This window comes from Taudactylus pleione, unplaced genomic scaffold (genome assembly GCF_031769625.1).
Source record: "Taudactylus pleione unplaced genomic scaffold, aTauple2 ptg000018l, whole genome shotgun sequence".
Lineage (NCBI taxonomy): Eukaryota > Metazoa > Chordata > Amphibia > Anura > Myobatrachidae > Taudactylus > Taudactylus pleione.
In genome coordinates, this window is record NW_028284420.1 from 7114934 (window position 1) to 7141806 (window position 26873).

The following is a 26873-nucleotide window of genomic DNA, read 5'->3' on the forward strand; positions in this document are numbered from 1 at the left end:
GGCTGTATCATATCATTGTTCTGGGCAGCATATACACAGTATTGTAGGCATAATTATTGTGTCATACTGAATATTTATATATATATAATCTCCTATTACTATATACTGAGTGTATGAGACCTGCTCTCACAGTGCATTGAGGAGAGACCCTCACACATTACTGTGCATCATTTTGACTGCAACTCCACTCCTCTGGTTATTTCATACTGTACGGTTTGCCAATTATTTACATTTTGTTCCTGTGAATGGGTGGGTTGGGGCCCCCTACATTGCTTTGCCCAGAACCAACACTGCTGTTAAGACAGCCCTCGTCCTAAGTCACAAGTGGCTAGTTTAGGATTGCGTATGTAATGCATACACAATAAAAGGAAAATCTCTTTTCCAGTTTCGGTTTTCATTTGTGACACATCTAGGCAAGGGGTACTCTTGGAGGATTTTCTTGCAGTGACAGAAAGAAAAATTATTCATATTCTAGAAGTGTTGTTGTACCTCACAGAATCCCTAAGGGGCACCTTTGCTGTGCTTTCATTTTGTTAGAAGGAAACTAAACCAAGGTTTAAAAGCCAGATTGCAGAGCAACCTACAGTAAGAAGACAGAGGACGGAGCGTCTGGGACAGACAGTGTGCATAATACCACAGGGACATATTAACAGACAGCAGTTTGACATTAAGGAGACAACCGGGCAGGTGAGTTTTGCAATATATTTCCCATCTCCACAGAATCTAATTCATTGTCTTTTATATTGGTTTTAATTTTTTTCAGAGAACCTGTTTTGACTGTAGACCCTGATCTGCATTAACCTAGCTGGTCATGTTTAGTTGATTATCTCCTGTTAAAGTAGAAATTCTATTTTTTATTCCTTGTTTCTGAAATGTTTTCAGTTTTTTTAAACAGTTTTGCGCATTACCTACTATGGCCCGTATTAGACGCCGCATTCGCCTGTTTGAGATACGAATTCGAGGCATACGCGTTCCCATGATTCGCCGTATTCAATTGCAGAACAGGCGAAAACACAAATATGCGAATGCTTAACAGGCGGAAAGTACTGAATAGATTGGAGGAAGAGATTGGGGGGGGTATCCAAAGGGTTCTGAATGAATTCCCCACATTTGCACCCCAAAATAGAGATTTTGCACTTTTTTCTGCCTGCCACTTATTGGAGAAAGTTTTCCGTCTGTATCAGTGCATTGAGTTTCCGCTTAGGCAAATTGTCCCAGAATGGAATTTGGAGATAAGACGCAAAAAGGAGAAAAGCGGCAATATGCAAAACTTTTTCTCCGACTTTTTGCATCTAATGTAATACGGCCCTATGATTTAAATTTTGATATTTTCTTACCTTCATAAACCCTGCTATTGCTCTCGTACTTTACTTGCCTATTATCCTGAAATGGCCAGGAGACTCCAATATTTTGGGGAGTTATCCCAGATTCCTGAGAGTTTTGACCAGCCACATGGATCTTTTTACTTTCCCAGAGAAGTAAGTGGCACAGGGACTCAAAGAAGGATCATCATGGCCCCAATGTACTATGCCCCGAACTATGGCATTGTACAGCGGAGCAGCGATTAACCACGCCGCCGCCACATCCCCCACACCTCCCTGCTAGGCTATCCACTCTGGCATCTCCCAGGTGGGCCAAGTAAAAATTCGGCAAGTAAGTCTCTGAGCATGGTAATAACCAATGATTACAGAATTAATTCTACCATGATCATTTGTTTACAGATCTGGGATCTGGAGCAGGTTCTACATTTGTGACATTCACTTATGAATGTATTTAGTTAGTAAAGAAAAAAAACATGTAAATATGAGTGACACTGCAACTAATGAACATGTCTTTAATCTGACGTCTTCTGTTAAAATTAGATCAATATATAAATACGTGTTTGTGTGTGTGTGTGTATATGTGTATATATATATAATATATATATATATATATATATATATATATATATATATATATATATATTAGAAAAAAGTGAGGGAACGACGCCTTCAGTGTAACCAGTCTAATTTAAAGTCATCAACTGTACAGCACATGTTCCAAAAAAAAGTCTTTGAAGTAAATTCCTGCGGTGTCTTCATATAGCACCCCCGCGATGTGTGTGTCAGAAATAAATTAGAGAAAGAGCAAACATAGTGTAACCTGATATATATATATAATTTTTTTTTTTATGTGTTACTGTGTTCAAATGCAAAAGAAATATGTGATCACATAGAAACAGAATCGTGTTTAAAACACTCCACTCGTGTTAAAAACAAAAATCCAGCACCAAAGATATAAAAGCCTTGTACCAGCTATGAATATTCACAGGTCAAATACGAGTAGAATCTCTCCACAATAGGTTCCCTTTCATGCCATAGGAACTCCAAGTATATGCGGAAATATAAAAGGTAGAGCCTCCGATCGTGTACTACGTTTAAATACACATACACTTTAGTAGAGGATACAATAAAGACTTGTACAATGTAAAAGTAAAAAATACAGCTTATCTGTCCAATAGTATGGAGGTGATCACAGGAGGTCCAGCTCAACGCGTTTCGTCCCTCTGTAGTTTCTGGGGACTTCTTCAGGAGTACAATTAGGAGTGGGGGCGATCCAGCACAAGCACACATATTTATACCAATACCTATTGACTTGATAACGAGCTACAGGTACCGATCGGCGTCCTGTGCTGAAACATGCGTATGCGAGAGAATTCCAAGGTATCGCATGCTGACAGCCGCAGAGCGTGATTCCCCGAAAGATAACAATTTCACATCGAGAAATAGATACGCAGCCCTTGCTCGCCTGGGCTCGGAATCAGATAGTGATTTTTTTTATCTCCAAGTACACCGCACCTGCAGGACTTCAGGTGAACATCCGGAAACACGTGTCCCCGGCGCCGCCTCCGTTACCCTGGTAACCCTGCAGCGTCCTGCATCAAAGAGAACACCCACATAAGTGACATGCCCATACTCCCATAACAAGTGCAACAATATCCAGGAGACTTCAGATATAAAACATAGACATAGCACCCCATCCACAGTATTATACAAAGCAACGGAGGCGGAGCCGGGGACGCTTGTTTTCCGGATGTTCATCGGCAATCCTGCGGGTGCCGCTGACGGAGCCAGTGGAGGTCCGGGCGTCTGCTCACAATGGAGGTATTTAAGGTAAGGTTGTATGTTGTTTGTTATTCCTGATGACGAGTTGAAATAAACTCGGAAAGTTGAAGCAGTCTGAGTTGTTTGAAAGAAATAGTGTCCGACGAGTGGCGCTGCATATGGATGGATGTGTTTACTGACTTGGCAGGCACCACACATTATATGGATAAAAGTATTCGGACAGTAATGACATTGTATTCAAATACATATACTTAATATGGAGTTGGTCCCCCTTTTGCAGCTATAACAGCTTCCACTCTTCTTGGAAGGCTTTACACAAGATTTTGGAGTGTTTCTGTGGGAATTTGTGCCCATTTATTCTGTAGAGCAGTTATGAGGTCAGACACTGATGTTGGACGAGAAGATCTAGATTGCAATCTCTGTTCCAGTTCATCCCAAAGGTGATGAGGTTAAGGTCAGGGCTCTGCATGACAGTCAAGTTCTTCCACACCAAACTCATCAAACCATGTCTTTATAGTCCTTGCTTTGTGCACAGGGGCACAATCATGTTGGAATAGAAAAGGGCCTTCCCCAAACTGTTGCCACAAAGTTGGAAGCATAGCATTCTCCAAATTGTATTGGTATGCTGAAGCATTAAGATTACCCTTCATTTGAGATAAGAGGCCTAGCCCAAAGCCTGAAAAACAGCCCCATACCATTATCCCTCCTCCACCAAACTTCACAGTTAGCACAATGCAGTCAGGCAGGTAACGTTCTCCCGGCATCCGCTAAACCCAGACTCGCCCTTCTGACTGTCAAACAGAGCAGCGTGATTCATCACTCCACAGAACACGTTTCCACTACTCCACAGTCCAGTGTCAGTGTGCTTTACACCACTCCATTCGATGCTTGGCATTGGACTTGGTGCTTTGAGGCTTGCATGCAGCCGCTTCGCCATGGAAACCCATTCCATTAAGCTCACTCAGTTTTTGTGCTTCCATTAATGCCAGTGGAAATTGGAACTCCTCAGCTATGGAATCAGCAGAGTGTTGATTACTTTTTTTACACACCATGCATCCTAGCAGTCGTTGACCCCGCTCTGTGAATTTTACATAGTTTAGCCGCTGGCATTTCAATCCCATTCCAGGCAATTTAGGTGAGAGACAACCCCTCTCACCAATATATATATATATATATATATATATATATATATATAATAAAAAAAATAAAATGTACATATATAGCCCTGACTCACATAGGCATCGAGTTTCTATAACCTCTGAAGGTGTCTGTAGTATCTGGTGCCAGAAAATTACCTGCCAATCCTTTAATTAAATTCTGTAAATTGTGAGATAGAGCAGCCACGGACTAAATGAGTTGTTACCAACACATCACAAATGCTCAATTGGATAATTGAATTGAGATCTGGTGGATTTGGAGTCCAGTGTAGCACTATATAAATTGTTGTTTTGCACAACTTTAACTGGTTGCAACATCAACAGTTTCCTGATAATATCATTCATAAAATCATGTGACAGATGACATTATTAAGAAAGTCACTGCTGACATCACATAGTCATAAAATATTTCAAACATTACATTATATAATGGTATGCAGATAGGATATCGGCATTCACCATGTCAACATAAGAAGCTCGACTTTAATGATGTGGACAGGAAAAACAGTATGTTGACATAACATAAGTATCGACATGGACAATGTCAACATTATGAACATGTTGACAGTACGACCATAACTAAATAATGAATGTCTAAAAATTGAATAGTGCATGTCTAATGCTGGTTATAAACACTACAATTATCGGGGCGATCCTCCCAAATTCCGCAGATCGCCCCGATAACTGTAGCGTATGTGCGAGCGACCGATGGTTAAATATCGCTTGTTCGGTCATGCCGGATTGTCCAGCATGCCCTGCCGATGCGATATTTAAGAGTTAAAATGATGACCGCTTCGTGCAGTGTATGCCCAGCGGCGGCCAACAGACAAACATTTCTTGTGTTCCTTCCCTTGGAAGGAACAGGGAAATGTCTCCTCCCCCGGGGGCGGAGCGCGGATGTCGGGGCTATACACTGAGATTTATTACAGTGTATGCCGCGGATATTTGCAGTCTGACAGGCATTTTATCTGGACCTGTATGCCCAGCTTAACAAATATACTGAACCCCACATAACATCACATATGACATCACCTCTTTGATCTGGAATCACATTGATAGAAGTGACAACCTGAATTTTATTTTGTATGTTTAAGGATACTGTTCTTATAATGGCATATAAAGAGGGTTATGCACTAACATTGACAAGAAGCTAAGATCTGTCTAGTCAGACAGCTAAAACATGTTCTATCAATCTGATATACTGTATTTCAATTGCCTTATTTTGCATATAGGCCTTTGAGCATGTTCGTAAATAAACCACCACTTGCCAAAAGAAAATACTGATATGCATTTGAGTTGCACTACCAGCCATAGTCGGACTGGATCAACAGAGACACCCAGCTCTCTGCACCCAATCCTGCACATACAATCTGTTGTCACAATCATTAGGGTTACCACTAGGTTTAGGGGTGCCATTAGTGTTATGGTGAGGGACAGAATTACAGTATAGAGTAGGTCCACACAACATGCTGAATGTCGACAAGGTCAATGTCAACATGTTCATAAAGTCAACATTGACCGTGTTTATATTATGACCATTTCAACATTGTGAATGCCGAACACCCTCCCAGTGCGCACTGGGCTCTGATTGGTAGCTTCAACCTGCCAGATGCATCAGAAGTGGAGGAAAGGAAAGTATATAATATTGGAATTTTTCCCATGACTTTGGTTGAAGCTTTCACCCAATCATAGCTTAGCGGAGAATCTATATTAAAGGGTTGCTTATATCATTTTTGGTCAGCTTTGTTTTCTTTTACTCTCATAATACAATAGCTTACAGCAGAGGTACCCAAATGCGGTCCTCAAGGCTCCCCAACAGTTCAGGTGTTAGGGATATCCATGGTTGAGAACAGGTGACTTAATTAGTACCTCAGTCATTTTGTTTTAACCACCTGTGCTCAACCATGGATATCTTTAAAACCTGACCTGTTGGGGAGCCTTGAGGACCACGTTTGGGAACCTCTGGCTTACGGGCATGGCCTGGTGACAGGGGATGGATATAACATCCTAAATGCATATTTGTTGTTGTAGCTAGTGTGCAGAAGTTTCAGTGAATATGTAAAGAGGTGACATAAACAAAACCCAGTTTATCTATAATCTGTACATAGGAATAACAAAAATATAATATATAGTCCTCCTGTGCTAGACACAGTTGAGCAAATAATATGTTTTGAGGATAATATGCTGATTGCTCACTTTACAGATGGAGTTGCGGAAATACCAGTGGGAAGTCATTGGCCCAGCTTTGGAGGGCAAGAACATCATAATCTGGCTTCCAACAGGAACCGGTAAAACCAGGGCAGCTGTTTATGTGGCAATGAGGCATCTAGACATGGCGCGTAATGCCAAAGTTGCTGTGCTTGTAAACAAGGTTTGTATTATCCTACTGACTGGGACAGATGGTAGTCCTCTTTAGCATGTTATAGGTGACAATATACAGTAATTCTGCATTCTTTCAGAAGCTTAGGCTCTAGTTATGTGATTTGATACAAAGAAAGAGTTTTCCAATGTTAATACTGTCAACACTTAAATTTGTAAAGATTCATGTAATCGGCGTCACTGTTTAGAAGAATTGCAAAATTTTTGTATACATATTGTAAATTATATATGACAGTTGTTCTCAACTCTAGTCCTCAAGTACCCCCAATAGGTCATGTATTCTGGAGCTTTATCTTTGGAAGCAGGTGGGATAATTAATGACTCTGCAAAATAGACCAACTGACTACAGAAATCCACAAAACAAGGGCAGTTGGGATACCTGAGGACAGGAGTAGGGAATCACTGATATATGGGATAATATACTCCTTGCAATTTCTCAGTCTGAACATAGTGCCCTGTGTCATCACTACTGTGTCTTTAGAGGCAGTCGCTGTTAGTGACAACAATATCTGCCCAACCACCTCCCCTGTGATCTGGAGATGTCAGCCAGCAGGTATCAATTACATTTGAAAAGCTGTTATTGTGGATGAGTGTTGACCAGTGGCAGATCCAGAGGTGGGGCTGCAGTTCGGACGGTCCAGACTTCAAACAGGAGAGCCACCCCAACTGCCAGTGCATCGCGGCCAGTGATGTTTGGCAGCAGTTGCAGAGACAGTTGGTGTGGCTCCCCTATTTGAAGTTTGGACCGCACTGCATCCCCACCTCTGGAGCTGCCACTGGTGTCGACTTTTTATTTCTAATATAGAACTTGATAGTGTTGGGAGGGCTGCTTCTGATAAATAGCTGTCTCTTTCAGGGATAACACATGTTTATTACTTATTAATTAACCCTTGGTGCTATAAAAGAATGTTAAAAGTCTTAACTTTTTTAAGCGTAATACAAAAGAAGGTAATCAAATTATCTGGTAATATGAATACAAAAAAAGAAGTGGACCTCTCCTTTACACTTTGTAAAATAAAATATTTTGACATAAAATCCTGGGCAGTCCTATTCCTCTCACCAAATTATGGACAAAGCCATAGCCACATCAGACACTTGCTTCCATTGTGTAACTTGCACTAGACAGTGAAAAGTTGATTGTTCATTTTGTAGTTGCAATGTTACTGAGCCATACAGTCTGAAGAAATCACACCTCATTGAAGAGACTATGGGGTCTATTCAGCAAGAGTGAGACGATGATGCCAGGCCCGGTGATGGGGGGGGTCAAAGGGGACACCTGTACCGGGCCCGACGTTGTGAGGACACCAAAATTTTGAGGGGCAGTAAGCATGGGTGTGGCAGTGTGGCGTCTAATAATGGATTAGAAATTAAATGGATTGCGCTGCCCACCTGCCTGCCCGCTCGTACCCCTCTCCAGTAACCCCCCTGGTCACCTGTACCACTGTCCGGATCCACGGCCCTTACTGTGTATGAATAACGTCCTGAATGACGCTGCGCTCGCTCCCTTCCGTTCTTCCCTCCCTTTTCAAAGTGAAAAGCAGCTGATGGAGCAGGAGGAACAGTCACAGCAAGAACCATCCTGGATAGGACAGGTTAATGTTAGTGGTGCTACTACCAGGCCGCTGTTGGTAAAGTGACAGTGGGGAAGCCAGCCCAGCTTTCATTCTGTTAATATAAAATGATAAAAATGTATTTAAAAAAACTCAGATAATTAATATTCAGTATGCATTGTAATAAACTACTGCTGAGCACAGAGGGGCATAATAGCACTATCTTTATACAATAATATGGCTAGCATATCTTTCAATTAAAATTATCATGCATCACATATCAAACTGTCACATATCAAGTCATCAAAATGTTCAGAGACCACTCTAATTCTAGTTCTATCATGCCACTGACCCCCAAATTGTATGGCTCACTGTATCTGCACAATTGTGGTATTGCAGTGTCTCATATTTGGCAATACATTTATTGGCACATGTAGGGGTGGGATGTGTGTGTCTGGGGTCAAAGGGTGGGGGGGCCTAGACATGTCATTGTACCGGGCCCCAAGATTTCTGTTGCCGGCCCTGGATGTTGCCCTGAATATTAACGGGCAACATCTTCACAAATTTTTATCAATTATTACATTTTATTGCTGCTATTCATCATTACTTTAAACAAGGACAGAGTTTGTGTTAACGCACCCACAGGGACAGCATGTTAACACGTTGTCCCTGCTAATATAGATTTATATTATATTAGTCTGTATAATTTATATTTATGTGCTTTTATTTATTAAATTTATATATAAATGTATATAGACTAATATAAAGTCTATGTACACATTTTAAGCAATTTAGACAGTTTTGATATGCTGGAACTGGACTTAATGTACACTCGGCGGTCACCACACTGGAGGGAAGGCAAGGTTTCATGTTCCTGTAGGGACTTGCAGGAAAATTTCCCTCTGTCCCAGTTTTTGGGATATTTAAGGACTTGCTTCATATAATGCCATTCTGAGGTGGCGTTAAATTACTTGAAAAATCTTTACTTTATATAACGCTTTTTGCTTTGCTGAATAGCAAAAAGCCTTAAAGCACTGTAGAGAGCAATGGCTCCCTACAGTGCGATACTCTGCGATATGGGAATTAATGGAGAAGATTAATTGTGTTATCTTCTCCATTAACCCATTGCTGAATAGTGGACATACTTAAAAAATGCAGAAACAATAGTTTTCGCATTTTTGTAAGTAAAAAGATCATTGCTGAATAGACCCTTTAAGGCCCCTATTTACTAAAATCTGCATTTAAAATGCGGTTGCAGTGTGAGATTTTCGACTAAATTGGCATTGCAAATTTATGAAAGATCACATGTATGTACTATCATCCGCATGCAGGGACGGAGCTTGCGATAAACGTCCCTGCGAATCCCGTCCGCACGTGTCTCTCTGTATTATACAGGGAGAATGTGTCTGCAGATGCGCCGCCACCGGATACCGCAAACCCCCCAGCCTCCCGACCACACTTTTCCTCTACTTTTTAGGCCTGGCATTATACCATCAGGAAATGTTGTTTATTTTAATTACTGTGGGTTACATCACTACTCTGCATTAGATCTATTTGTGTCCAGAGAGCAACATTGTGCTGTAAGCCAGGGCAACAGAAATAAACAAATCTAGCAGATGACATAGTACTAAAGCCCTGAGAGAGAACAGAAAGGAGAAGCTTTGCATCAAGTAAAAGTTACAGGAGATCATATATGAGCAAGATTATTAAAATGATTAGAAGATCAGTGTCCTTGCCCTTAAGTTGTACTTGTCTACATGCTTCATTTTCAAATACATCTGTGACATGAAAGCCACGCCACACTTCCCTCTCTACACTCTCTGAGTCAAATACAGAGTAGCCCCATGAAACACCTTATGCAGCCAAAGGTATCCCAAAGAGAATCAGCATATCTTACTAAATACACCTAAGAATACAGCTTGCTGCATACATCCGTTGGGGATACCACTTTAGAATAACATTGGTTACGTCTGCATTCCAACTAATCACGTGGGAAATCATGTTTAAATAATAGGAAAATAGAAAAGACTCATGATTTCCAAATACGCAATAGGTTAAGTGAGAATAGCTATAACCATTCAGTAGGTTATGCTTTGATGGTTCACCAAGCTCACTTTCTCTCCAATGTTCCAGGTGCATCTGGTCCAGCAGCATTACAGCAAAGAGTTTCATCCTTTCCTTAAAGACAAATATAAAATCCTCACCATGGCTGGGGACACTGAGAAGCCGTTCTTTGCTAACTTAGTAAAGCAAAATGATGTTATAATCTGCACTGCTCAGATCCTGCATAATGCAATCAACAGTGAAAGTGAGGAGAAGCACGTGGAGCTGACAGGTGAGAGTTTATTGCTGTAGCACTAGGGCCCAGATTTATGTGACCTTCTTGTTATCACTTGTTACTACTCTTCAATGGTCCTACAAACTGTCATGTGTTTTAAAAATGACAGGAGCTGATTGATTGGAGCAACATTTAAGATTAGTAAGGAGTGATAACAAGAATATCAAATTTGATTAATCCGGGCCTAGGACCCTGCCGGGGACAGTGAATAGGCAGGTAATGCAGCCACAACACATTTGTACATCAATACACACAACAGTTTTCCATTTTAACTCTGTACATAAGAGAAACAAGTGTACATGGACACTTTTTGGCTCATCCCATATGTAATAATTATTCTCTCATACAGATTTCACCTTACTAATCATAGACGAGTGTCACCACACTCACAAAGATGGCGTTTATAATAAGCTGATGCAGATATACCTTGATAAAAAGCACAAACAAGATCGAAATCTTCCACAAATTCTCGGACTCACAGCTTCTCCCGGGACTGGAAGAGCTTCCACGTTTGAGAGTGCGGTAGACCACATTTTACAGGTGGGATGAAATATAAAATCAGCCAAAGACTCTGTGTCATTAAGCCACATTATTTCTAATTTGTATAGCACTTCTATATTTTCCAGATCTGTGCAAATCTTGATACTTGGAAAATAATGTCACCTCAGACCCAAATTGAAGACCTTCAAGCCAATGCTAAGCAGCCCAAAAAGAAATATGACCTTGTGCCAGAAAGACCTGAGGTAATTATGTTTTACCACACAAGATAACATTAGTATAAACTAAAGCTGCGCCAACACCTAGGGAAAAGATTTTACTAATAAGCCCCTCTCCCCATTGTTCTGGCAGGTTTACTCAGGGCTCTGACTGTTCTATAATACAGAACCTGCATATCTATTTTGTTTACCAATTTAAAATGGTGGTGGAATGGCTGTGTAAGCAGAAAGACCAATCGCAAGCTTTTGAATTAGAGATGGGCAGAGCGAATCACACAACTGAGTTGAGCCATTTGGCTCAACTCAGTGAGGTGTCTCGAGACACGGTTCTTTAGAGCTGTAGGAAGCAGAGGTTCCAGCGACTCTGAGTGAGTCGCTATCACCTCCGCCCCCTGCAGCCCAGCACTGCAGCTCAGGGTTCTGCACTGACTCTCCTCCTGAGTCAGTGCACTACCCCAAGCCCTGGCTGTAGCAGCGAGACTCAGAGTGAGTCGCTGACAGCTCCGCCCCCTACACTGCTGATCCATCCGACCTAATCACGCTTCTGCACACTGACTCAGTGCAGAAGTATGATCAGGTCGGATCAGCAGTGTAGGGGGCGGAGCTGCCACTGACTCAGGCTCCCACTGGCAGAGAGGCTAGGGAGGTGGGTGTCTCAGTGACTCGAATCATTCACTCATCTGAATGATTCGAGTCAGTGTGTTGAGCCACTCACCCACTAGCCATCTCAATTGTGAATGGGCCTCCCATTCACATCAACACTTTCTACTTGGCCCAGGGCTGTAGGAGGAAAAGAGCCCCAGTAATTATCTGTAATAATCTCTTCAGTAAGGGGTCCATTCATGTAGCAGTGAAAAGCCCTTTGGCTATGATAACAGGACTTTTCACTGATTTGTCCTATTCAGACAAGGGGTTACCATGGAGAAATCTCAGATTTCTCCAGCGCTCCCCTGATTAGTGTAGATATCGCAAATCTCCCCATACAGTAGTGAGGGGAGAGAGATTCATAGAAGCACAGCGAGCTCAGCTTTCTGTTTCACTTCTCAGGATGGGAGAAGAGCTGTTTCCCTGCCTTTTCCCTATTGTCCTTTTCTGGCAGCTAGCTAATCAGGGATGCCTGGGCTACTCTGCTGGAGAGAAGCAGTGACGTCTATCTTCCTGCCTCAGACTGCCGACTTCTTCTCCACCCTCCTATGCTGACCCACTCTGCGCCCACTACCGATACACACTGCTGACTCCCCCCCCCCCCCCCCTGCTAAGCTGGTCTGCCTCCACTATTGATGCACACTGCCAACTTCTGCACCCTTCCCCCCCACCTGCTGACCTGCCCTGCCTCCACTACTGACGCACACTGCCGACTCCTGCACCCTTCCCCCCCCTACCATGATCCGCCCTGCCTTCACTCCTGATGCAGTGTCAAGCAAGTTGAAAACTGCCAGAGATTTTAATAAAGAAACAAAAGCAGAATATTGTGCTCATGTATCTTAGCCCCCTTTTCGGGTTACGTGTTAATTTGACTCTGGAATAGGCACTCATTGGGATTGAGCACGACTCTGATAAGCCCTCCTGGATCTGGACCCTCAGCCTCCCATAATCCACTTTCTCTACACTATACGCCCACAACGTGTAGTGTGGAGCCATGGGGCCCAGAGCAACACCCACCCCTCCAGTACTGATGTGCAAAAGGGTAAGGGGAGTGGTCATCTATAGAGCCAAGACTAGTAAAATTAATCCAACTAGGGCAGTGTAGGACTGGGGCATACATGGCCAATTTGGGGAATGCTATAGTAGGGGTTTATAAAATTGTGTGTGTGTCTGCACCCCAATAAAGGGGCATAGCCATCTTATGAAAGACAAGAAAATGTACAAGGCAGGCAGCATTTAGGTAACTACAGTGCACAGTCTAGGATTCACTCTCAGGGACTGGCAATCAAACTTTATTGGTAGAAGTGAAAGAATGAGGGTGACTGGGAGTAATAGGGAAACTTGTTCTGCCAGAGGTACAGGGAAAAGTGGGTTTATTTATTTCTAAGAATGATGGGGGCTGGGAGTTAATAAAGAGCAAAAGGGAAACTTGTTTTGCCGGAGGTACAGGGAAAAGTGGGTTTGGTTATTTATTTATCATCAGTTATTAATATAGCGCACACATATTCTGCAGCACTTTACAGATATTTGTCCATTCACATCAGTCCCTGCCCCAGTGGAGCTTACACTCTATATTCCCTACCACATGAACACAAACAAACACACTAGGGTTAATTTTTGTTGGCAGCCAATTAACCTACCAGTATATATTGGAGGAAACCAGAGCACCCGGAGGACACCCACGTAAGCACAGGGAGAATATACAAACTCCACACAGTTAGAGCTGTAGTGGAAATTGAATCCATGACCTCAGTGCTGTGAGGCAGTAATGCTAACCACTACACCGTCTGTGTAATGTTTGAGGGCAAATGGTAGAAGAAGGTAGGGAATGGATAAGAGGGCTATAGGAAGGAGATATACACAAAGGAGGGAAAAAAAGGACAGATGTACACAATGCAGAGTCAGAGACACACAAGTACAAAGCAGGAGAAACGGGTACTAAGTGAGACAGATTGGCCCACAGGAACACATAAAATTAGAAATCGACACACAAAAAAACAGAGATAAGGATGTGATAGGGACATACAGTCTGTGATGGAGGGCAGGAGGGGAAGGAATGTAGACACTTTACTTATAAATGATGGAAGCAAGGGGAGGAGCAGAGGTGTTCATTGACCTAACACTCAGTGGAAGAGAAGCAGAGGTAAGCTCAGGAAAGTATACCATACTTAACAACTCTCCTGAAACATCCAAGAGCCTCCCAAATATTCAGGGAGTCTCTCAGGTCACAGAAGAGTAGGTGGTCCTCACACATCTCGCTCACTTCCTACTGGAAGCCAAAATGCCAAGAATCGAGAGTCCATTCGGGAGGGAGCAGGTAAGTATGGGGTGCACATGTACAATATGCACAGGAAGAGGCTGTGCCCCCTATGTAATCATCAATCTATATGGGATTAGGCAGCATGTAACCAGTTGTGCCTACAATTGGGGGCACACTATTACGAACAGTGGAAAAAAACCATATAGGTGGTCATACTGTTATTGATGTTTGACTATATTTCAGTATATGTTTGTGATATAGCAAATTATATCACAACTATGCAAGAGGAAGTATTTAAAAAAAAAAGTCTTAATAAAGGAAATTATTATGTAATGTCTGTAGATCACTACCTGTTATCTACGTATGTATATTCCTGTCACAAACACTGCAATGTTTTCTTTTGACTGAAATATTTTCAACATGTGTAATGCTACAAGTGTATTCACTTGTGTATGTAATTTAGGCATCCATATTGTTCACTGAACCGGTATTGAAGAGAATGTCACTTCTGGACTCGTTCTTTAGGGACAGTCCTTAGTTTCTAGGGAACAAACATTCTTTCTACCCATTACTAATACTCCACCTCACCAAATTGCTGCCTACATCATGTACAGACAATGGTTAGAGACCTCTACACCTCTCGTGTCAGCATACATTTTGTGTTAGGGGTGAAATACAATTACAATGCAATTTCACACATTTTGTAGAATGCTGCAGTCTATGGGCCTCAATTATGAGCAGCATGTAATATGCTCACAATTCTAGATGCCTACAGCGATTGGTAGTATTATGCATATACAGGTATACACCAGTTTTCTGAGTCGTACGTATCTATGTGATCGCACTGCCCCCAGCCCTCCAGCCATGAGAGCAGCAGTCATCAATCCCAACAGTACTTACACCTATCCCATCTAGATGTAGAATGTACGGCATTCTCAGAATAGTTTGCAAGTCTAGCCACACGCCCACGACACACATGAAGGACGTGTGTCTTAATGGCAAGCACCCTGTTGCTGCCTAGTTGCCTCCCATGAGCCAGCATCTCTCCTAAGGCCGGGTACACATCAGAACGATATGTATTTCGGCCAAACGGGCATGACTGACTGGATGAGATGTTAGCCGGCCGTACAAATTTAACAATATAGCGCACGATCATGGCCGCATTCGGCTGTATGCTGTCGGCCGCCAGGTTGTTCCATCTGCCTGCAGCACAGCAAATGGAACGACCCCGATGTCGGCAGGCGGGAGTGCACATCAGACAATGTGTATATGTTATATATTCGCGGGATCGGACGACATATCGTCTGATGTGTACCCAGCCTTAAGCTAGGTACACACTAGATGACTTGCAAAAGATGCAAAGTCATCAACGATTTCCCTTGAATTCCCAGGCAAACGATCTAGTGCATACACACTGTGCGATGCATCAAATGACCAAACAATTTAGGTGCATACACACGTAACAATTTTGTAACCAATGATTTTCTGTCAGATTTTCCCTTGAAAAAGTGAACAATTTTTTGAAGATTAATGAACGATTTTTACAACGATGAACGAAAAATGTTCCTTCCCTTAATGAAACTCTTTATGTTGGACAGTCTGAAATGGATGATGAACGATAACTACAAACTGGAGCGCGCTTGAACGATTATAGTTCATCGTTATAACTCAGAAATTGAATGATTTTTTGACCGATTGAACGATAATGACGTCGTTAACGATAAATCGTTCCAAAAATCGTTACGTGTGTATGCACCTTATATCTTGCATAGTTTGGTAGTTAGATCGTTAACTATATAATGTAACCATATCGCCTGGTCGTTCAGTAGTGCACACACACTGCACGATCTGTGGGGAATTGTTAACGAGATTGACAGATTTTCCTGCATTTACAAAAGATCTGAAGATGCGACTAACGACACCTTTGGATTGCGCATAGTGCGTACACACTTGACGATTTGAACGATTTGCCGTTCCGATGCTTCGAAATCGTCCAAAGCGTTCAAAATATCGTCTAGTGTGTAAGAGCCATTATATCGAAAGATGTTTATGCGCAGCTTGCTAAAAATCACTAGATGCGGCCATTGTCAGACTTGTTGGTGCTTTATATTTACTAATTAATAATAATTAGAAACTATATTCCCCTGATCTAGGATCCTTTTGGGAATAAGTTGATGGAGCTCATGAAAGTCATACACGAGTATCTTGGTGAAACTGGTCCAGCTTTTGGCACGCAAATGTATGAACAGAGAGTGGTAGAAATGGAGAAAGAAGGTGAATTTAATTTTATTTTTTTTGACTCTTTGCCAAAATGACACAAGTTTTTCTATCTACTGTTTTGTTATATTTTGTTTTGCTTTTAACAACATTTGGGGTCATACACTATCAGTATTGTGCTACAAATACAATAATGAGCCTTTTCTGCTGCCAAGTATAACAGACTGATCCCTGTTGCCAAGTGTAAAATTCAGAGCCATATCTATTCACAGAGTATACCAAGCTGTTTATGCTGGCAAAGATAAAGGACCTCATTCAGAGTCGGTCGAAGCGGCCGCACGGTCGTACGCCACCGATGTTCGCTATACTGCGCATGCGTAAAGTTCGCAACGCGCATGCGCAAACTAGCCGCTACGATCAGAAATTTCTCTCTCCTTGACCACAGCCAGGTCGGTAGTTTGAGTGACAGATTGAGGCGTTTGTGGGTGGTAACAGGGGAAGGTGCTTGAAAACGGGGGAGTGGAGATCCGAACGCAGGCGTGCCTAATTATGCGAACGGCGTTTTATGGGAGTGCATACGGTTTATGGGAGTGCATAATTAACAAAGTAGCGTCATGGCACATGGGAGGTTTTTACACTGACATGATCGTAGAGCTTATGAGAGGGTATGGTCAACCTTAAGCTCTACGACCAGTTCCGATGGTTCTCGATGGTCTCGATTAATCCTTATATGCCCGGAGATGATGTGTAATGCGTACGAGAAGGGGGCGGTTTTTTCTTGTCTTCCGGCCGCTTCCTCCCCTTGGTCGGCCATCTACCGATCCGAACTTAGGGACGCAACTTGCGAGGGAATCATTTGCATATCCGGCCCCTTTTCCCGTATGACTGTGCGGCCGCTTCGACCGCCTCTGAATGAGGTCCAATATGCTTTGCCACATAGCAGAGGTTCCCAAACTCCACCATTACGGTCCAGGTTTTAAGGATATCTATGCTTGAGCATATGTGACTTAATTAGCACCTCAGTCAATTTGATTTAAATGTCTGGGCTCAAGCATGGATATCCTTAAAATCTGGAATGCAATGGCAGAGTTTGGGAACCTCTGCTATATATAATTAACATCTGATACCAAGTCTACTATGCAGGGCCATAAGATTTAATATGAAGAGCCATATCTGCTACCATCAGGCCCGCCAAGAGCTGCGGCGGGCCCGAGTAACAGGGGGCATGGCCTAATCGCGGGAGGCGTGGCGACCCCCCCTTCCCGAAAACAAAAACATTTGCGGCGCTGCGGAGGGGGGTGCGCTCTGAGCCCCCTTAGCCCAGCTCAAAGCCAGGAGGGCGCGATCAGGGTGATCGCTCCCCCCCCCACTGGCATAGGAGACTGCTGTGGCTAACCCTCCAGCAAGTGCCTAACCCTAATCCTAAAAAAATAAATCTAAAATTGTGTCGACCATTTTGGTGTCGATCTTTTTCATGTCGAACTTTTGACCCTGTCGACCTTTTGTACCTGTCAAACTTTTTATATGTCTAACTTTAGTGTGTCTGACTTTTGTCTGTGTTGAACTTTTATCCTTGTCTAACTATTAACTGTCTAACATCTGGTGTCTATCTAGACATTATCTAACTAATTACTGTCTGCCTATAGTCCGGAACCTGTCAGAGGACATACAGCATCTAGCACATTAAGTATAGATTTATCAATAAACAACAGTAAGGAGAGTGCTTTAACTGCTGGGAATGTTCTCCTCTCCACCATAGGGGAGACAAAGGTTCATGCGGAAACTCTGAAGCACCTACAGGTTATGGAAAAACAACTTGATGTGTTTAATATAATCCTTAGTCCAGCTAGAATTGTCTGTGTGATCACAAACCCCACTAGATTTGTATTAACAGTCTCTATGCCAAGACCCAGGATTGAGGACACAAGGTTTGTCACTGTCAGATCCAGCAGGCAGGGGCAATAATAACAACTGATTCCAGTACTACATGTTCGGGAGCTCTTCTCGTAATAAAAATAACACAAGCGACTTGGTGTCAACAGAAAAGAAACTCCACATGTGCCAGAGATGATAGCTGTGTGGAAAGCAGTTCAACAGTTTACTGATGTTAGAGAAAGCAAAATGGATGCCTTAGGCAGAAAAGAACCTACAGTCACTTTCAGAATTCCATGTCGCTGGCAAAGAGAACATAGTGGCAGATTACCTAAGTCACAGGCAAGTTGCTCCAGGAAAGTGGTCTCTACGGCAAGAATTCTTCCAGATGCTGACAGAAAGAATTAGTCTTCCTCAGATGGACATTATGGCAACAAATCAGAATGAAAAGGAGTCAGATTCTTCTCTCAACACAAATTTCCAGTGACAGAAAGGGTAGATGCTTTGACAATACCATGTAACTTTCAACTAGCCTATATCTTCTCTCCATTTTCTCTCATTACATGATAAGAAGGATAAGGAAAGGAAGGGGGGGGGGATAGATATCATATAACTTCTTCCATCTTGGCCATGATTCCTGATGTTCCCAGTGGCTTGGGTGATGCTTCAGGGAGGAACCATGGCCTCTAGTCGGTCACCCAGATGTGTTACTTCAGTGTCCAGTCTTTCATCCAAATGAGTAGCAACTAAGGGGTCAATCCAGTTAGGAGTGAAGGGGGTGCATTGCTGTTTGAACAGCATAGAAATATCGGCAACGGCTCAACAATTCACTCCCACTCGCGGCCCAATCTCAGCCTGGACTTGCACATTGTCGATCACAGCCTCGATGGGGCTGCAAACAGATGTGTGCGAGTCCGGAGGTGATGTAAGTGCAGCATACAGCCACACTTACTAATTGGATTGACTCCTAAATCTGATGACCTGGAGATTAAGTGGAAATTGCCCAGGGATAAAGGAATATCAGAGTTAGCAATAAATACACTATTAATAGCGAGAAATAGAAACTATTCCATAGTATATCCCTGAGTTTGGAAAGCATTTATTGCATGGTGACAAGTTTGCAATCACATTTCCCATACTTGTAATGGGAAATGTGATCTGTTTCAAATTTACCAAAGTTCAATTGTAAAAAAAAAAAAAAATACTGGTGGAAGCCCTGTGATAATAATGCCACCTGGAGATGACGTTATCGTTACACCAACTCCTGCTCTGGTCTGACAGGCAGAGCCAGGAGCCAGTGCCTGTGATCATCTTTGTATGTCTATAATCTATTAAAAAAAAAACACTTACCTGCACAGAGGACCAGTGAACCATTGAGTTCCTCTGTGCCTCTGGTCAGCTGATCGCCGGGATACTGCTCTATGACCCCGGCACCTGACTTGTGCTGTATACCGGCATCTCAGTTTACAGCACAAATCAGATGCCAGTCTGTCGGTCAGCTGACCAGAGGCACAATGGAGCTTACCAGATCACTGTGCAGGTAAGTGACAATTTAGTGGAAGAAGGGGGGGGGCACACTGTGTGTTATTCCAAATTTTGTTTTATAACATTGAATAGGAATGTGGCTAGGCATGGCGGAGTGTCAGACCACATGAGAGAAGGAGGAGGGGGCAGATGGGGTAAAAGAGGGAGGAAGCGAGAAGAAGGAGAAGTGAAGATGGAAAATCCAGATGGGATGTCAGAGACTTAAATGAATAGGGGGTGGACATCGAAATATAAATACCAAGGGTCCCGTGTTTTAGAGAAAGCTAGGGATGTTATTTATTAATGATAGACATAAACTCCATTTTATAATAACACCAAAAATAATTGTGTGCACTGATGGAGCGAGAGTTTTCCTCCAATCAGCTCCGATTTATCTTTTTTTTTAATTAAAGAGAAGGCATGTCCTTGTGTATGCCATTAGCTCATCTAAGTGTACAATAGTAAACAAGTATTTCATTTGATGCTAATAAACCTACTTATTTTAAATATGAAATTCAATAAATATGATACATTAAATAACGGCTCCCTCAATATTGCATCACTTTCTTGAGAAACGTTATAACTGAGCACAATGAGGGTCAGCCTATAGGCCATATCATTATTCTTTGGGTTGTGCATAACTTGATGTGCAGTGGCACTGAGACATGCTGTGCAGTGCTGCTTTTTATTTTGGAAATCATCCATTGCTTATAGACTCTCTGTTGATCTTGTATTTTAGGGGCAGTGGAGTCTAACAGAAAGAAGCGGACGTGTGCATTGCACCTACGCAAGTACAATGATGCCCTCTTTATCCATGATACAGTAAGAATGAAGGATGCCTATGATTTCCTGGATGACTTCTATATAGAGGAAAAATTTATCAGAAATTCGAATGACCCCACAGATATCTTCCTCTGCCGGTTATTCAATGGTATGGAACATTAGTAGAGTATACAATGTTATAACTTACAAGTAACATGAACATATATTAATATATCATTTAAATATATCCTTATATTTTTTGCAGGTACAGTTTATTACATTTTAAATTGACAGACACATAGAAAATACAATACACCCTGACATGGCAAAAAGTATCCAATAGAAATAAATATAAGCAAAATATAGCAATAGTCATATAGATACCTATAAAATATATCCTTATGTTTTACAGTGTAGGGTAAATTATTCCCATTATGTTATACATCTCTGCTATCACCACAGACTATATACTACATAAATCTTAGTGACATTAAATGCATGCATGTATAACTAGGGCAGAACAGTGTACTCACTTTAAATAAGAATACAAACCTTAGAAGTGTGTGTGCGGTAACAGCATGTATGTGTGAATGATGCATTCAGGGGCGCCTAGATTGGGGGGGAGCGGGTACTAATTACCTTGCTGGAGGGGCCCGGGTCCAACGACCCCCATCTTACCTGTCAGCAGCCCAGCACACGCTGCTGTGTGCTGGGCTGCAGTGGGAGACTGCTGGTTGCTGCTGAGCCGTAGCAGAAGTCTCCTCTGCCTGTGGGGGAGAGTGATTACACTGATCGTGCCCCTCCCACGGATTTGTGCCGGGCAGAGGGGCACACAGCAACCCTTCCCAAGTGCGCAGGGGTTTCCCTAAGGGGGCATGGCCATGCATCCAGCAATTAGGCCATGCCCCTTCCCATGGGCCGACTCTCTAAGGCTCTGGAAGCCAGTGACGTGCGGTGAGGTAAATGGCTGGGGAGGCACTGGCTAGTATCAGAGTGAGATTTACAGATACATATATGAACCCGAGGTCCATGTGGGCATTATACAAAGGTGCAGCAGTATATAGTGCTGGAAATGGGTTGGGTATGAAATCCCGGCGGCTGAATAACCGCCGGGTGAAATGCCAGCGCCGGAAGCCCGAAATACCAGAATCCCAACGGGGCAGGTAAGTGTATTAACCCTACCCTTCTCCCCCCCTTCCTTAACCCTAACTCTTCCTTAGGGGTACAGTGCCTCACCTGCCATATACTTTTTACTTCAGAGTTTTGACTATAAATAATATAAGAATAATACAAAGAAGATATTTCTAATTTTTTCTTTCCTTTTTTTTAAAATCATTTTTATAGTCCAAACTTTGGAGTATACCTAAGTACCGGAAAGGCTCTAACCTGCCTCACCTGACCGCACATCACTGCTGGATGCACTATGTATGGCTAGGTGTGTGTGTGAGAAAGACAATCCTTTGTATGGGAAACTCAAAGGACAGGTCTACTTTGTAGAATGTTAATTTAGAAAATATGTACCACAGCCATAATACAGTACAGTACTTGAATAGTGGAAATGCCTCTGTGCTGTGTGGACCCCTAGCAAAATGTGCAGAGCTCGCCCCAGCAGAAAGTAATGTGTTACTCCTCCCCCATACCACCCTTTCAGACCATTGATGTTTTAACATATTGGGGGAGATGTATCATCTGGCGATATGGGGGTTTAGTGGTATCAGCTCACGCTATGTGCACTGATACTGCGTCTCCCACAAGTATTAATGTGGGGTTGGGTGGTAAATGATAGGGGCGCTATGCTCCCCTGTCATTATCGGTATGTTGATATTAAAAAGAACCTCTATATACCCCTGCCTGTACCTTCTAAAATCCTTCCTATAAACCTCTAAGGAAGACGCTAATTTGCGTACGCAGTCATAACATAAATAAAGACTTAGACGTGGAATCTGTGGTTCCAAAGCACAAGTGATATTCAGGTAAAAGTTCAGACAGTTACACGCAATTGATCAAGACACAATTTAGGCGCAAAAGGAAATTATACAGACCCCAAGTACAGTATACATACGCAGGCGCTTCCGGACCCGTAGATAGGCATCAGCAAGAGACCCCTAGTCATACAGCATTCAGCATGAAGACTGAGAACCAGCGTTCGTGCACTCATATTTATACCCCCCCCCAGAATAAACAGGACAACAGGGAAGTCTGTTGCTGATATCATTGGTTCCCAGGGGAGAAGCATCTGTTACAGCACATTTAACAGGGTGGTTCAAACAGACTCTCCCTGCCTCTAACAGCTGGGGATCTTCCTCTTCACGCCCCCTGCAACATCCTAAACAGCTGTTCCTAAAATATACATTTTGTTGCTTGTAGGCTCTGCGATCCATAACTCGAGAATGCATGATGTGATCTCCTCACCGATAACACCGGAATACTGTAAAAAGAATACGCATCAGTACAACTCCAAACACGACTTGTTTAGCATGTATAATACCTTAGTTATCAAATATCTTTATTTCTCAGCATTTAACTAACTGAACCAACTTAAATCATACACTTTAGAGCTTATTGAACCTTATGTGTGAATATGTAATGTGTGGGTATTCGGGGTTTGATATAAGGACGCTAGTTATTAATGGGTGAGATTTAAGTGCATAATTTCTCATACACGAAGTGAACATCCAGCAGTGTGGATTGCTGAGGGTTGTAGTTCCACATGCCCTCTGTCAGCAGGCCCCCACCTGTCCTGTTTTCAAAGGAAAAAACCTCTTTTGTTCTCCCAGACTCTTGTGTGAACTGTGAATCAAGCTGTGAAGTTGGGGCCATCCTGTCTGTGTGTGTGGGGCTAAGACCTGTTTAGGATTCAGACAAATCCAATTGTGTAGATCAATGCCTGGATTATATTACAATTGCCACAACTATACTTTATCTGCATCCAGGGATTCCCAATTTGTATGTAAAAATACCCATTGTCTATTCTATTTACTTTTACTCAGAAAGCTTGTTTTTCCAGTTGCCCTTGGTAGATTAACAAAAACATTGCCATCTGTTCTTAGCTCCTGAGTTGTAACTTGAATTGACGCTGGTCACAAAATGGCGTCTTGCAGATTCTTGTTTCTAAAATGGAGTCTAGCTGCCATTTGCAAGATGGCGTCGCGCACGCTTCAATTTGTCTCAGCCAATTATTCACCTTCGACAGGTGCTGCTACCTACAAGTTAGCACACCGATGAGCTGTGATCATTTGTTACAGGTTCACCCATTCAAGGTTCTTTTAAAGGTTTTTAGTACATTAGATACAATCAGAGACATGCACTATTATACTGTACATCTGGTTTAATGTCAAAATGTTTTTAACAAAGGAAGAAATAAATTAGATTAATTTTGTTTATTTTATTATAATTGTTAATTCTGATAATTATTTTTTTTATTTTATATAATTTAATTAATAATTATTAAAATTGTGGGTAACAGTGATTCTTAACTTTTCAATAAAGTTATGATTCACATTCTTCAGCCTCTGTTCCCAGATGAAGCCTATTTGGGCATGTACAGCTGAGACCTGGCGAAGCAGCTGTAGTGAGAGTACTGACACAGCAATCCAATATGCCAATGGTGTAGTCTAAAAGGCGTTGGCCACTAAATCTTTAATAACATTTCCTCTCATGACATGCATAAGTTAGTGGCAAGTATTACATATTTTATTAGTATTTGCCATCCATGGACAGTGTGTTAATAATTAATAATATATACCAACTCTGTGATTTATGCAGCGGTTCAAAATATGTAATAAACAGTACACTGATTTTCACTGTATTCTAGGAAATTATTTTCTATAAAAGCAAACATATTTATCTTGTGTATGCATTGCGGGAATCCTGTTAATAACTTCCATGGTACACAGCAATTAGTCTAGAACTTTGGTTACAAAGCATTACTGCTTAGTGTCAGATTGGTCCACTAGTATAGTTGGGAAATCATCAGTGTGCCTGATGCTGTTGGGCCCCCAGCAGCCTATGGCAACAGTGGGGAGCCATAATTCCAGATGGATGCAACACCATTATGGCCTCTCTTCCCCTTGTGAAACACTGACCAACTCCCTCCAGCGCTTGTTGCTAGCTTCAGCCAATCAACATAATCTATCTTGGTTCCACCTCCAGGAAAGCTGCAGATGTATGCAGTAAATATGTCACTACCTCCAAACCAATCCCTGACCCATGCAATGACACACTATGTACAGCTGTATTGTGAATCTACCTGCAGCTTCCCTACAGCTGCCGAATACTCACCAAGGCACTGACCAGCTAACCTGCCTGCCCCAACTAGACACAAGCAGCCTGCAGATGACCAGCTGTCCCATGAATGTGGAGACTTGCAGTTCCACCACAGCTGCCGAGCCACATGTTCTACACTACCTGGTCAGCCTTACTTATGAGACTTCTAGTGACACACACTGTTCCTGATCAGCTGGTGTAATATTATCAATAGAATTCTCTGTTGGTTTACTGGATTTTAGAGTAATTTTTTTTTATTTATATTTCCTCTTGGATACATTCTATATTTTGCTATACACAAACTCTGGGGTACATATAAACAGTGGGGAATTCCTGCATGGTCACTGTCCTGTTACTAACCCACTCTGGCGACTGGCCACAGCCACTGCACCCCCCCCCCCTCTTCATGTTCCTGTCCAACAATGTTACTGCTTCATTTTTAAAATCTTTTTATATTCTTGTTTCTACAGATAACAGTGAAATACTATTAGAAATTTGTGGAAAAAAGAGGTATGAAAACCCCAAGTTGCAGAGGCTGGAGGAAATTTTGAAGGATAATTTCCAGTGCTCCTCCATATTTCGTGGGATCATCTTCACTCGTACGAGACAAAGCACCCATTCCCTGCACAAGTGGATAACTGACAATGCTGCTCTCAAAGATTTGAATATAAAGACTGCAGCACTGACTGGAGCTGGATACAGCAATCAGAGCAAACACATGACACAGGTATTAGAAGAACTAGGAGAAAACATCCACACCAGTCGATGTAACACAATGGTTCATTGTGTTACATCCACACCAGTCGATGTAACACAATGGTTCTCAAACTCGGTCCTCGGACCCCACACAGGTCACATTTCCCAGGTCAGGTGCACAGGTGTATTCATTACTCATTGACACATTTTAAAAGATCCATAGGTGGAGCTAATGATTTCACTGGAAACCTGGAAAACGTGCACTGTTTGGGGTCCTGAGGACCGAGTTTGAGAACCTGTGATGTAGCATATAAAAATGACTTGGAAATAATCTGCTCTCATTGATGTAATGGGAAGTGCTGCCTAGGTACACAGGGCCTGATTCAGAGCCGGACGCTATTTGCGCTCGCTTGTTCAGAAAAAGGGGCCGGATATTTAAATAGAGCGCTCGCTCTTTGCAGTCTGTTGACGCCTCTATGTCTGAGCGAGCGAACGAAATATGCGCTCGCTATTTTGTAAAGACGCCCCCCTGGCCGTTTGCATCATACATCATCTCCGCTATTTATTAGATTAATCGAGTACATCAAAAGGCATCTGAACTGCTCGCAGTGCTTGTGGTTGGATTTTCCTACCGCAATCATGCGAACAGTTCAGGCTAAGGGACAACCAAGTGACGTGGTCGATGACGCTGCTTTGTTAATTATGCACTCCCATTAAACGCCCATTTTTACCGTTTGGCACGCCTGCGTTCGGATCTCCACTCCCCGTTTTCAAGCACCTTCCCCTGTTACCACCCACAAATGCCTCATCCTGTCACTCAAATTAGCAGGCACTCGCTATTTTGCGAACACACGATTTCCGACCGCACTGACTGGTTGGCGCATGAGCATTCCGACTCATACGCATGCGCAGATGTGCGAACATTGCTCGGAGCGAATGAGCGGCCGCTTACGAGCGGCTCTGAATCAGGCCCACAGTTTGATCAATAGGAAACAGATAAGAGAAAAGCAGGTAACTTATTTAGAGTGCAATAGATTGTGAAATATAATGTATAATGCCAATGCACAATAGTTCTAAACGATTATCATTCTGGGTATGTACATGAATGATAACCGTCCAACGCTGGAAAAATATTTTCCGACATGTTTGATCTTTCAGATCATCATTGTCCAATTTCCTTCACTGTACTGAAGATCATGACAAAACATTGTTCAGTGGAGGCCCCCTGTACCCAGTGGTCAGATTGTTACCTACATCGCACAGTCAATGGCCAACATTAGTCTCTAATCAATTTTGGAATTAATCATAGACACAATAATGAGGGTCAGTGACTATAGTCCATGGATCCTGACAGGACTATAAGGAACTGGTTGTCTGATATGTGCCA

At 42.4% G+C, this 26873-nt stretch overlaps 1 protein-coding gene across 1 annotated transcript in view; it reads left to right on the forward strand.

The window, feature by feature from the left end:
- Positions 1–605: 605 nt before the first annotated feature.
- Positions 606–26873, forward strand: part of DHX58 (DExH-box helicase 58) — a 39345-nt gene continuing 13077 nt past the window's right edge. Inside the window, exons 1-8 of the mRNA XM_088482587.1 lie at positions 606–687; positions 6465–6632; positions 10324–10525; positions 10878–11068; positions 11155–11271; positions 16303–16423; positions 20502–20693; positions 25261–25517. Of these exons, the coding sequence (XP_088338713.1) occupies positions 6465–6632; positions 10324–10525; positions 10878–11068; positions 11155–11271; positions 16303–16423; positions 20502–20693; positions 25261–25517 (1248 nt within the window). The 5' untranslated portion in view covers positions 606–687. The remainder of the gene's footprint in view (positions 688–6464; positions 6633–10323; positions 10526–10877; positions 11069–11154; positions 11272–16302; positions 16424–20501; positions 20694–25260; positions 25518–26873) is intronic.